Source organism: Prunus persica, chromosome G8 (assembly GCF_000346465.2).
Source record: "Prunus persica cultivar Lovell chromosome G8, Prunus_persica_NCBIv2, whole genome shotgun sequence".
Taxonomy (NCBI): domain Eukaryota; kingdom Viridiplantae; phylum Streptophyta; class Magnoliopsida; order Rosales; family Rosaceae; genus Prunus; species Prunus persica.
Genome location: NC_034016.1, coordinates 12830190 through 12842205, shown reverse-complemented (window position 1 = coordinate 12842205; position 12016 = coordinate 12830190). Strand labels below are relative to the sequence as shown.

Genomic DNA, 12016 nt, shown 5'->3' with positions numbered 1-12016 from the left:
GTTCACGGGTTCAAATACCCACCCCTATAAAACACACCCTCCCCTTGACTTAAGTCTTCTCTATTGACTCTCCTCACTCTCTCCTTTGGCTTCCAAATTTTTCCAAATTTTTTTTCACACTGCCCTTTTCACCCTAAACCCTAATCGGTCTTTTTCGATGCGGTTCACGGGTTCAAATACCCACCCCTATAAAACACACCCTCCCCTTGACTTAAGTCTTCTCTATTGACTCTCCTCACTCTCTCCTTTGGCTTCCAAATTTTTCCAAATTTTTTTTCACACCACCCTTTTCACTCTAGACCCTCCTCCTCTTACCTAGTGTTTCTGAAAACACCATTTTAGTCAACATATTCCTAGTAGAGTAGGGATACCAAATATATTCACTAAAATTTTATTCACCTAATGGTGTGGCATTGTTTGAATGATTTAAATCTGGTTCAGTTTAAACCCTATTTATTACTAACGAGTATCAACACATCATATTTTTGAACATAATTGATGACTAGCATTTTTTCTTCTTACAACTTTTAAAATATTGTCATTTTATCCATCACACCGCATGCGGAGTGATTTTTCCGTCGTACTACTGTAGTATTCTATAATTTCTCCACATGATTGATAATATTTGGGAAAGTTTTTGGTTTCCAAATTTCTTACTTGTTAGAAATAATATTTATAAAGAACATGAAACATTATCACACTAGTTGAAGTTCAAAATTTAAGGATTTGAGCAGGTGCATGTATCATTATTAATTATTGAAACAATAACACTTGTGCCACCAAATGATTTTTTTTCTTCTTTTAAGTACAAGCGATTGGGGGAGGGTGGTTTACACAAATATTCAATGGGTGCATGAGGGTTTTGAACCTCTGTCTACACGGGTGGAGGTAGAAGAGCTCAACCAACTGAGCTATTCTCCACTGGCAATAATGTTATTGTTCAACATGTTGATATATTTGGTTCAATATGAACCTCATTTATTTAATTAAGATATTGTCAAGTGGGGTCTAACCTTGGGAAAAATGGCCTTAACTTACATACTATCTCTTGTATTAAAAATATATATATATATATATATATTGTCATGTGATGCATAACATTTGTAAAAGAAACACTACACAATGTTCAAAATTTTAGGATTTTTGTTGGTGTGCATTATTGATTTTTGAAACAATAACGCTAGAGCCACAAAAACTTTCTCAAATTTTGGTCACCAAATGTTGTTCATGTTTGTATCTATCCCATTCATGCAAGTTGCAATCCCCATTCATGTAAGATATTGTCATGTTCCACCAAATCATTTGGTTTGGTGAATAACATTTGAAAAATATGTACTTGTTCAAAATGAACCTTGATATGAGCAACTGAAATTTGTTTTTGTTATATGTTGCATTATTTATTGTCGAAAAATTAATACTAGCAATATATACTATTTCTAGGGTCACCAAATGATATAGCATGGGTTGCAGAAGTATTTTAGTTGCTTTGAATTTCATTAATCTTTAAGAAATAATTAGTGATTCTAATTTCAATCCCGTAGGTGGTTGTTTGTAGGAAATAAACGAGTTTAGTAACCAAATATAAACAAATAAAACATTACCACATAAGTTGAGATTCAAAATTCTAAAACACATTCTTATTTTACTCTTTGTCTTTGATGTTTTAGAATTTTGAATCTATCGTTTTTTTATCTTTTATCAAAACAGTTAAAGAGATATTATTTGCACTCCAAAGTAAGCTTCTTGCACTCCCTAATGCACAAATAACATTTCCCTAGTCTTATTGAAATCTTATTATCTCAACCTGATTTGTTTAACAAATTCAAAGCTTAGTGCTCCCTTCACAACCCCAAAAACCCCAACTCTCACCAATAAAAGAAGGGAAACAAAATCTACATCTTTACTGGTTCAAACTGGACCCAATACAAGGTTCCACATATTCTGCCATGAATACATATCCAGCAATAATGGCAGGTAGATTTTAGGGAGGGGGTTGTTCACCTACCACTCGCAGTATACGAGAGAGATGCATGTGGCCTTCATTCGATTAGCATGTAGTAGAATGTAGGTCAACCAAGTAACCACATCCAAACATGTTTCTTGCCCTTACATCAAATACGAAATTAAAAAAACGTTCACTATTTTTTTCACATTCTTTTGTTTATAACTCTCAACTCATGTGATAAACATTTCACTCGCTTATATTTGGATCCACTTGAACCTCGTTTAAATCCCAACTCTTTCCTATGCAATTCAATTAACAATTTTTTTATTTATCATGAACAGTCTTTTTGTTATTATTATTTATAAAATCAATCTTGATATTTTGTCAACATTTTCCATACCGATAGGTATTTACGAGAAAAACTTCTATGGGGGATATTCGTATCATGTAACAATACTCAATGACATAACAATTTAATTAAAAGGTGGCATGTATTCAAAGTTGATTATTGGTTTTTAAACGCATGTCATCTTTTAGCTGTATTGTTACTGAGCACTATCACATGATAGAAACAGTTCCACATAAGTTTTTGACCATGAATTATAAAGAAAGGAGTTCAAGTTTTAATTTATGATTTAGAATTTAGGGAACCTAAAAGGTGTCCCTTAATGGAAGGAGATATACATACATGTGTGGATAGAAATTACGTGCAAGAGAAGGTAGCATCATATCAAAGGAAAGCAAAAAAGGTGAAAGATACAAAGCAAATTAAGAGACGAAAATAGAAATTCAAAGATATCGTTTCAAAGAGAAAATTAAGAAAGGAATCAAAGTGAAAATTAAGAAAGGAATCAAAGTACACAAGTACCTTAAAGAAGGTGGAGTTGATTTGTAAAGAATGATGGAAAGTTTGTTATCTTGATGCACTATGAGTGACGCAGCCGCCGGAAAACAAAAGTTCAAAAGAGAAAGAAATGTGAGATGGTTAGGGGAAGATTAGGGTTTAAGTAGAATGCGCGTGAGTTAGAGTCGCGCTTGGATGAGTTAAATCCCAAAATTCTCCTTATTATGGCTCATGAAAGCCCAAAAGTGATTACGTTTTTTGTATTAAAATAAATCCCGATATGTCAGTGGGGTATAACTCAGTTGGTTGAGCTCTTCCACCTTTCTACTCATGTTAGGGCTGGCAATGGGTCGTGTCGTGTCGGGATAATAAACGTGTCAAGAATGGTCAACCCGAACCCAACCCATTTAATAAACGCGTCGTGTCGGGTTCGAGTAGTTTTTTATCGTGCGGGTTTCGAGTCGTGTAACGGGTTCATAAATAATAACATGCATGTTACAAAACTCACAACCGAAAAAATTTAAATTAAAAAAAACAGAGAGAGTAGAGAAAATATAAGGAAAAGAAAGAAAAAAAAGATAGAAAGAGGAGAGAAGAGAGAAGGAAAAGAAAGAAAAAAAAATAGAGAGAGAGAGAGAGGAGAGAAGATTGAAGGAAAGAAAGAAAGAAAAAAGAGAGATGAGAGAAAACTAAAGAGAAGGAAAAAAAAGAAAAAAAAAAGAGGAGAGAAGAGGAAAGGAACAGAGAGGAAAAAAAAAAAGGAGAAAGAAGAAAGAAGGAAAAAAAAACAAAAGAGGATAAGAGAGACGGAAAAGAAAGGAAAACACAAAAAAAGAAAAGAAAAAAAAACATTATAAATATCAAAAGTCATACCATAAAATCACAAAGTTGTTTGTAGCATGGTGGATAAGATGTTTGAGAGAAATGAGGATGATAGGGGTTCAAAAGCCCTTGTGTGTGTGTGTGTTGAAGTCTCCATTTGTCTTTATTTTTTAGCGGGTTAGCGGGTTGTACACGGGTTTAATAAACGGGTTAGATAAGTATTATAGAGGGTTAGCGGGTTGACCCAAAACCCACCCGTTTATTAAACGGGTTGACCCGAAATTAACCTGTTTTTTTATCGTGCGGGTTGAACTCGTTAGTTTCTCGTGCGGGTTTTGAGTCGTGTCCGAAATTGCCACCCCTAACTCATGTGGGTAGAGGTTCGAAATCTCCAGACCACCCAATGAATATTTGTATAAACCCCCTCCCTCAATCCCCTGTACTCAACACACACAAAATTCCCCATATTTTACGATACGTTTGTGTTTCCATTCACCAGCTCGCTCTTAATCTAGTCGTATCCGTCATCCAATGCTGGACGAGGTCCCATTCAATTCCCCCGTCCCTTCTTTTGCCCTTTGCAACTTGCAAGGTTTCTCTATTTGCCCTATGCCTTCCACCACCCTTTCCCGCTCTTTTTTTTTTTTTTCTTTTTTTCCAAACAATTTATCACCTCTAATGCTCAACTCTGCATTTGGTAGTCCCTACAACCTATGAGGTGAGTTTGCAGTAATTCCTACCAAAATCTAATGGCTGTTATCCTGAAAATAAGACAGACTCGAACAGCTTAGATCCGCCACATAACAAACTACCGGGCGCTCAGGCCCTGACAGATTCTACAATAGAAGACCATAGAGGCCAATGATAGACAAAAACTTCGCCCAAGCACAGCTTATAAATGGGGGGAGAAAATGGTGGCATCAAGTAGCAGCCCTGCCACTTCACAAGTTTCACAATGATGAAATTTCCCCCCTGTTGAAAGAGCAAGCTGATCGTACGAGGAAACAAAAAATGCAGCCCTGTTTTAATCTCATGTAGGAGGTCAATTTTCTATTTGTTTTGCTACTCAATAATTGATCACTGACCAAATTCAACACTGACTTGGCACATACAGAAAAAAATAAAATAGTAGCAAAGCTAAATACATCACAAGAACATAGTCATAACACTAAGTAATCGGCTTCATAATAGTCACCAGTTAACCTTACAAAGTTAAATTTTCTCGTTCGTCAAACTGAAACTGCAGTGCCACAATTTTAACAAATTGTACACCAGAAGATATTCTATTTTGCCACTGTGGTTTGAAGGGGCAGAGAACTTTCAACTTCCTTGGTGTTGGAACTCCTTTCAGCGACAATCTTTGACATGCCAAACATCTGAAAATGAATGCACAATAATCCAATCAGAATCAGAAGCAAACCAATTAACCTACGAAAACATTTCTGAACAAGCAATATTAGCATTTAATGTGAAGTGGGAACAAACCTTCTGCATGGTCTTCTTGAAGCAAGTTTTGTGTTCATCCATAGAGGCATGGATAAAGTCATCAATATGATCCTTCACATCCTCCAAGAAACTGGCTTGTTCGCTCTTCTTCTTTCGACACGAAGTGGTGGAGGGGGTTGCAGCAGCAGGCGATGGCTGTTGTTCATGTTGACTTTTCTGTGATTCCATTCTCAGTAACACCTGACCCAGACATCAGTCGTTACAAAAGATTTGGATGAGATGATTACAATTGAAAACAATGAAAAGCAACAAATTTAAACTAAACCCAGAGTCTTAGCTAGCCAGAACAAGCCACCGCAAGAAATTCAGTTATCTCATCAAGATGCAGGGAAGAAAATTGATGCAAATCATTAGCTTTAAGTGAAAGGAAAAACACTTTTCAGGACTATTTTACATATATTAAAAGGATAAATAAAAAACTTGGAGTGGAAGTAATTAGATATACGAGCCCTTAGCTCATACCACAACATCATGAACACACTAGAGCCAAAATGAAATGGAGGGTTCCTTTTATTTCTCATGATAGCACTACTATGAGATTCAAAGGTTGTATATCAAATTAGATCACAAATGTCCTCAATGTGTTCATTATTATCACAACCTCTATAGCCACATCTGTGCAACAAGGAGGACTATCTTCAAAAAAGCTTCAAAAAAGGAGACCTTTCCTTCCATAAGAAAAGCAAACAAAGGAAATCGTCAACTTCTTCAGCGGTGTTGGGCTTGTGATGCATAAACAAAACTATTTTACATCTTATTAAAAGTGGGCAATCACGAATAAAATTTTATTAACATCATGCACAACTGGTTTTCCCTCATCAATCAAAAAAGCAAGAGAGCCTAAAAACCAACACCCACAACAAGGTGCATGTTCAATTATCAAGACAGTCTGAAATGTTTAGCATTTTATGATATCAGACTGTGATCAGGTAGATTTTTGTTGAACACATGGTCCAGATTGAACGTCACAACAGTTCGCAAGCATGTGGACAGACACACAAGCATAATAAAATGCCACACAAACAAGTTTCAGCTCCACATTTATAAATCTAAAAAGCGCACAACAAGTGTTTGAAGTAATGCCACAATGAAGCTATCACAGTAACACAAAACTGCAGAATAATATCTGATTCAAAACTAAGGTAAACGAAAAGTTTTTTCAGAAGAAATTGGTAACAATTGTTGCTAAATCAACGGCGAAGTCTGCTTTCTATGGGCATATAACTGGCACGCAAAACAAATATTTAAAAAAAAAAAAAATCACTTATCAGTAGAATAAAAGCTTCAAGTTCGGAACCGAATACCTTTGATCACAAAGAAACCAAGTGAAATTGTAAATTGCAAATAGATTGAGAAAATATTTTTTTTGTTGTTTTGAGGAAGAAGAAAAATAGGGTCTTGTATTTATATCTGGTTGGTACAAGGGGAACCGCCATGAGTTAGAGTATTTGCCAAGAAAACGGAGAAGGTCAGAGCCCGTTGCAGGATTGAAACGTGGCACTGAAGTATTGGTGGCAAAGTCACAAAGCCAAACGGGGTACCGAGACGGCCTGTTGTGCAAGTTTTCTCTTTGGGCTTTCTTGATATCAAGCCCCTTTTGTTGAAGGATAATGGTGTTTCTTATCAGTGTTGCTTTTCACACCTGAAAGTTTGATCATTACACTTGGTGCCCAATTTTTTTATTTTCCTTAGTTCTTTTTAGTTTAAAATTTGAACATAACTGTTAGGGTTATAGACCAATTTTAAGTCCATTGGTATTTGGCTTTTTAATGTCAGAAGATGTCTCAAATTCGAAGCTTTCATTCTCAATTCCATATTAATAAAGAGAGAAGAAAAAAAAAGCATAATAGGATGATGGGAGCAAGGAAAGTTTGAAAATTTAGCTGGATGCTGAGAACAATGAACAAATTTTTTGGTGCAAATAGAACGCTCTTCTTCTTTAAATTTTTGGGTAGTAAAAGCCAAAAGCAGTATATGCACAGTTCTTTTTTAAATACAAGCAATATTAAGTAGATGTACTCCCTACTCTGCACACAATTTTAAATTTCTCTCCCGTAGTTTAGATTAAATTAAAATAGAATATTGTTCCTCTTGACCTCAAATGCAGGTAACTATTCTTAACAACTAAAGAATCAATAAGTCATGTCATGCGAAGAGTCATTCTATAGTTAGGGTTTTATATATGGCTCTTAGGTGATGTTCTATCTCTTAACCATTTAATTAGATTAACCAGTTTGATTTAACGATTAAGAGAAAAAGTTTTACTAAAAGACATATGTAAGGCGCTCATTATAGAATTCTTCGTCATGTGAAATCTTAAGCAGTAGGCCAATTATGTAAAATACACACGCACCAGCAGTAGGCCCATGTTTTTTGGGTCAACATCAGTAGGCCCATTGTGCAAAATATATAACGCACCAAATATCTTCCACAAGATTATCCAACCAAAAGATATCACCGACCAAAATCTAAATGATTGAAAACATAATGAGCCACATGATTTCTGCGTTTTTATTTGAACGTGCAAAGAGTGGTCAACACACTCATCGATTAATGAATTATTATTATGTTATTTGCGTGAACTTCATTTCTTTGCCACTTTGGAACATTGACTTCTGTGAGAAGTTCAACTTTATTAACGGGTCATGTGTCTCCCACATGACTATTTTTTCAATGTCATTTTAGTCCCTAGAGCTGAAAAATGCTGACTGATGAGAAATTCTTAAGAGAAAAAAAAAAAAGATTGTTATTATTTTCATCACCTGTCTTATTTCTCTATCCATATTATTTTTTTTAAAAAGCATTAAATTTCTTGAATTTTTTCAAATTTTATGAAAACTCGAGATGAAGTTGACTCTCAATTATTGTGATTATCCAGCCATAATAATAATGAGGTAGTGGAGTACGATCTAATCATTTGCCCAAGCATGTGCTTCGATATGGTGGATGATTAGAATTCGACCTTAAATAAAGTTTTCTAGGGCTAGTTGTAAATTTGGCTCAAACTTTAAAGTCTTTATTGATTTGTTGTTGCTTTTATATTCATTGGCTCATTCAATCCATTCAATTATCATATATTTAGAGTACCGTTATTATCATCCTTAAGCATATTCATATATGTGCACCAAAGTGACATATGAAGTAGAGAAATGTAACAACTCATTATACTCATAACATCTATATTTTCCCGCAAAGAACTTGTAGCTCAAGTGGTTAAGAATAATTATCCATAACACTTAAGGTCCTATGTTTAAATCGTTATCCTCTTACTTGCTTGTATAAAAAATAAAAAATAAAAAAATTCTATGTTTTCTCCACATTATTAATCCCCATTCAAATTAGTAAGTTCCGTTCCTTAATCCGAGCACCGGCTGCACCGGAGTGAAATCGGTTTCTAAGCTCTTGCGGCTCTACGATTGCTTAAGTGGCTCTTGAGATGCCTCAAGTGGTGCTTGAACAACAATAGAAGATTATAATGTGGGACTTAGCAGGAGAGTGCATGCATGGTGTGAGAGCTAAAAGCTCATAATTTTAGCAATGGAACACTATAATTTAACTTTGTAGTTTTTTAGTTCAAATTTTACTTGAAAATAAGGAGCATAACTAGAAATGCTCTTTTAGGCCATTTATCATAAGCCGTCAAACAGGTCAGGACGTCCAGAGAAATCGCTTTGAAGCTTCCGCTCCTCTCTCTCTCATTGCGTTTCTACTGGACACGTCCAATACCCTCCCATATTTAAGATTCCAGTCACCCCCTAAATTCTTTCCTCAAATTTTATCAATCAATTCTAAATCTTCGACCAAACAGAGACAGAGGGGGGAGGTGTGGCAGAACCAAACGCAAAACAACAGACCAACCCACTCTCTCTCTCTCTCTCTCTCTCTCTCTCTCTCTCTCTCTCTCTCTCTCTCTCTCTCTATCAACGTCACAATCTTCATGCTGTGCTATTCATTCACCTCTCTTGTCTATAAATCTCACTTGGTCGCTGTTCTTGTTGTATCAAACTACCAACCCTACTATTTCTTCACTCAGATCCGTTTTCTTCACCTTCACACTTCCCTCTGTTCACCATATATATAACCCTCTGAAGCCCCTCCACTGAAATCCCACTTCAGAAAACCCCATAGTTTCAAACCCAAGTGCCTATTTCTCAAACCCATCATGAGCTCTGAGCCCATTGTCAATGGCGGAGTTCAGATCCACCAGAGCCGTAGATTACCAGACTTCTTACAAAGCGTGAACTTGAAGTATGTGAAATTGGGTTACCATTACTTGATAACCCACCTTTTGACTCTCTGCTCAGTTCCTCTAATGGCGGTCGTTGTCATTCAAGCCTCTCAGATGAACCCAGATGACATTCACCACCTCTGGCTCCAGCTCCAGTACAATCTGGTCAGTGTCATTATTTTCTCTGCTGTAATTGTTTTTGGATCCACCGTTTACATTATGACCCGCCCGAGATCCGTTTACCTTGTGGACTACTCGTGTTACAAGCCGCCTTCGCATTTGCAAGTGAGATTTCAGCAGTTCATGGAGCATTCGAAGCTCACTGGGGACTTTGACGAGTCTTCACTTGAGTTCCAGCGCAAGATTCTTGAGCGCTCTGGCCTTGGGGAGGAGACTTATGTCCCTGAAGCAATGCATTACCTTCCGCCTAGGCCGTCCATGGCGGCGGCTCGCGAGGAGGCAGAGCAGGTGATTTTTGGTGCTTTGGATAATCTGTTTGCTAATACAAATGTTAAGCCTAAGGACATTGGCATTCTTGTTGTGAATTGTAGTTTGTTTAATCCAACCCCTTCACTGTCTGCTATGATTGTTAACAAGTACAAATTGAGGGGGAATATTAGGAGTTTTAATTTGGGGGGTATGGGGTGTAGTGCTGGAGTTATAGCTGTTGATCTTGCTAAGGAAATGTTGCAAGTTCACGGGAACGCTTATGCGGTGGTTGTTAGCACTGAGAATATTACTCAGAATTGGTACTTTGGGAACAAGAAATCCATGTTGATACCAAACTGTTTGTTCCGTGTTGGTGGGGCGGCAGTTTTGCTTTCGAACAAGTCGTTGGATAGGCGTCGGGCAAAGTATAAGCTTGTGCATGTTGTGAGGACTCATCGCGGGGCTGATGATAAGGCATTTAGATGTGTTTATCAAGAGCAGGATAATACTGGGAAAACTGGGGTTTCATTGTCGAAGGATCTCATGGCAATTGCTGGTGGAGCTCTTAAGACTAACATCACAACATTGGGTCCCCTTGTCCTGCCTCTAAGTGAGCAGCTTCTATTCTTTGCTACTTTGGTTGCAAAGAAGTTGTTCAATGCGAAAGTCAAGCCTTATATCCCGGATTTCAAGCTTGCTTTTGATCATTTTTGCATACATGCTGGTGGGAGGGCTGTGATTGATGAGCTTGAGAAGAACTTGCAGCTTCTACCAGTTCATGTCGAGGCATCTCGGATGACACTCCACAGGTTTGGTAACACCTCGTCGAGTTCAATTTGGTATGAGTTGGCTTATACTGAGGCAAAGGGGAGGATGCAAAAGGGGAACCGTGTCTGGCAGATTGCTTTTGGTAGTGGTTTCAAGTGTAACAGTGCAGTCTGGGAGGCTCTTCAGAATGTAAAACCTTCTCTTCATAGTCCATGGGAAGATTGCATTGACAGGTACCCTGTGGATACTGTTGTCTAGCAGAGCTCAGCCAGAATTTGGTCAGGGACTCAATTTAAAGGAAGGAAACATTGATGGATTAATTGGTCAACTTATCTTGTTATTTTTTCTGCCCCCTTTATCAATAATTTTCCTTTTTTATAATTCTTGATTTATTGGGCATGTTATGTGTTATTTGGTCATTGAAATCTTGAGATCCCTCATTCGCGTAGCCCTTGCGCGTTGATGTTTAGATAATTTGTTGTACCAAATGCAATCGTACTGTGATTACTATGATTTCCTGCAGAGCTTTGGAGGGCAGTGGAAAAGCTAAATGTACATGGATATCATTTCTTTGAAAGAATTTCAATGTATAAGTTCCATTGTAAAAAATATTAGCATTGAGATAATTAAGTGTCATTATCTTTTTCCAGATAAGCATATGGAAGCCAACAAAAGGTATAGTTGTAAGTTTTAGTGAATTTTATTTCCAAATGGCTTTCAAACGCTCTCAAGAAACTTCCATATGGCCTGGAATTGGGTTCATGGAAGCCGTCCTTTGTGAACTATGATCAGTCATATCTCTGCTGGTCTTGCAAGTCGAATATTCCTTGCCTTTGACAAGGGTTTATCTTCTAGTGACGCAGGTGAGATTTATTTCCATTTCGTGTGTAGATTGCTTGAAAGTGACATTTTTCTACTCGTTTCCCCACTGATGTGCAGTGTTACCTAACTCCTCTTGTTGTCATTCGTTTCTGATTGCCAGTTATGGACGTGCGGATTTGTATTCATCTGTATATTTTTTGCAAGTGGCACAGGTTGTATCTTCGAATTGCTTCCAAACAATAGATTAGTGTTATTGTAGGGCCTGGCATGACATCTTAGATGGTTGAAGTGAGTTTTTATTGGTAGCAGTTAGAAATAAAACCATAATTGAGTTGTTGAATAGCTTCAGGCTCCTTCTGGTTTGGCTGTAATTGTTCAGTGTTGAACAAAGTTAATCTTTTGAGATTTCGTCTGAAACTGGGTTTGCGAAAGCCGACATGAATGAGAGAGCAATGAATCTTCTTTTCTTGTTTGTTACCTGGGGAAAACCAGATTAACCTTGGAAGGAAATAGGCCTAAAATTTTTGTCCTTGCATTGCAAGTGAGGAAAATTAGTGTAAAATGTCTTTTCAACTTTCAAGTGTCTTTACACAGCTGGTAATCCTTTTTGGGTTAGAGAATCTCTCACTTTAAAAACTTGGTATACGAAGGT

The 12016-nt window shown here is 37.0% G+C and overlaps 2 protein-coding genes across 2 annotated transcripts; one reads left to right on the top strand and one right to left on the bottom strand.

Moving 5' to 3' along the window:
- On the bottom strand, positions 4236-6537 carry LOC18767458. Its single transcript, XM_007201843.2, has 3 exons — positions 6422-6537; positions 5097-5297; positions 4236-4987 (listed from the first exon to the last, which is right to left on the bottom strand). The coding sequence occupies exons 2-3, from the start codon at positions 5283-5285 to the stop codon at positions 4895-4897; spliced, it is 282 nt and encodes a 93-aa protein (XP_007201905.1). The 5' UTR covers positions 5286-5297; positions 6422-6537; the 3' UTR covers positions 4236-4894.
- Positions 8178-11198, top strand: LOC18768236 (3-ketoacyl-CoA synthase 4). Its single transcript, XM_007200905.2, has one exon. It carries the CDS (start codon positions 9280-9282, stop codon positions 10798-10800), a length of 1521 nt encoding a protein of 506 aa, XP_007200967.1. The 5' UTR covers positions 8178-9279; the 3' UTR covers positions 10801-11198.

What these genes read in the sequence shown, in the direction of transcription:
- LOC18767458 (XM_007201843.2), bottom strand. Translation starts at nt 5,285, where the DNA reads ATGGAATCACAGAAAAGTCAACATGAACAACAGCCATCGCCTGCTGCT. An exon ending in TCAAGAAGACCATGCAGAAG is followed by an intron (nt 4,988 to 5,096) that starts GTTTGTTCCCAC and finishes ATTCATTTTCAG; the next exon opens with ATGTTTGGCATGTCAAAGAT.
- LOC18768236 (XM_007200905.2), top strand. Translation starts at nt 9,280, where the DNA reads ATGAGCTCTGAGCCCATTGTCAATGGCGGAGTTCAGATCCACCAGAGC.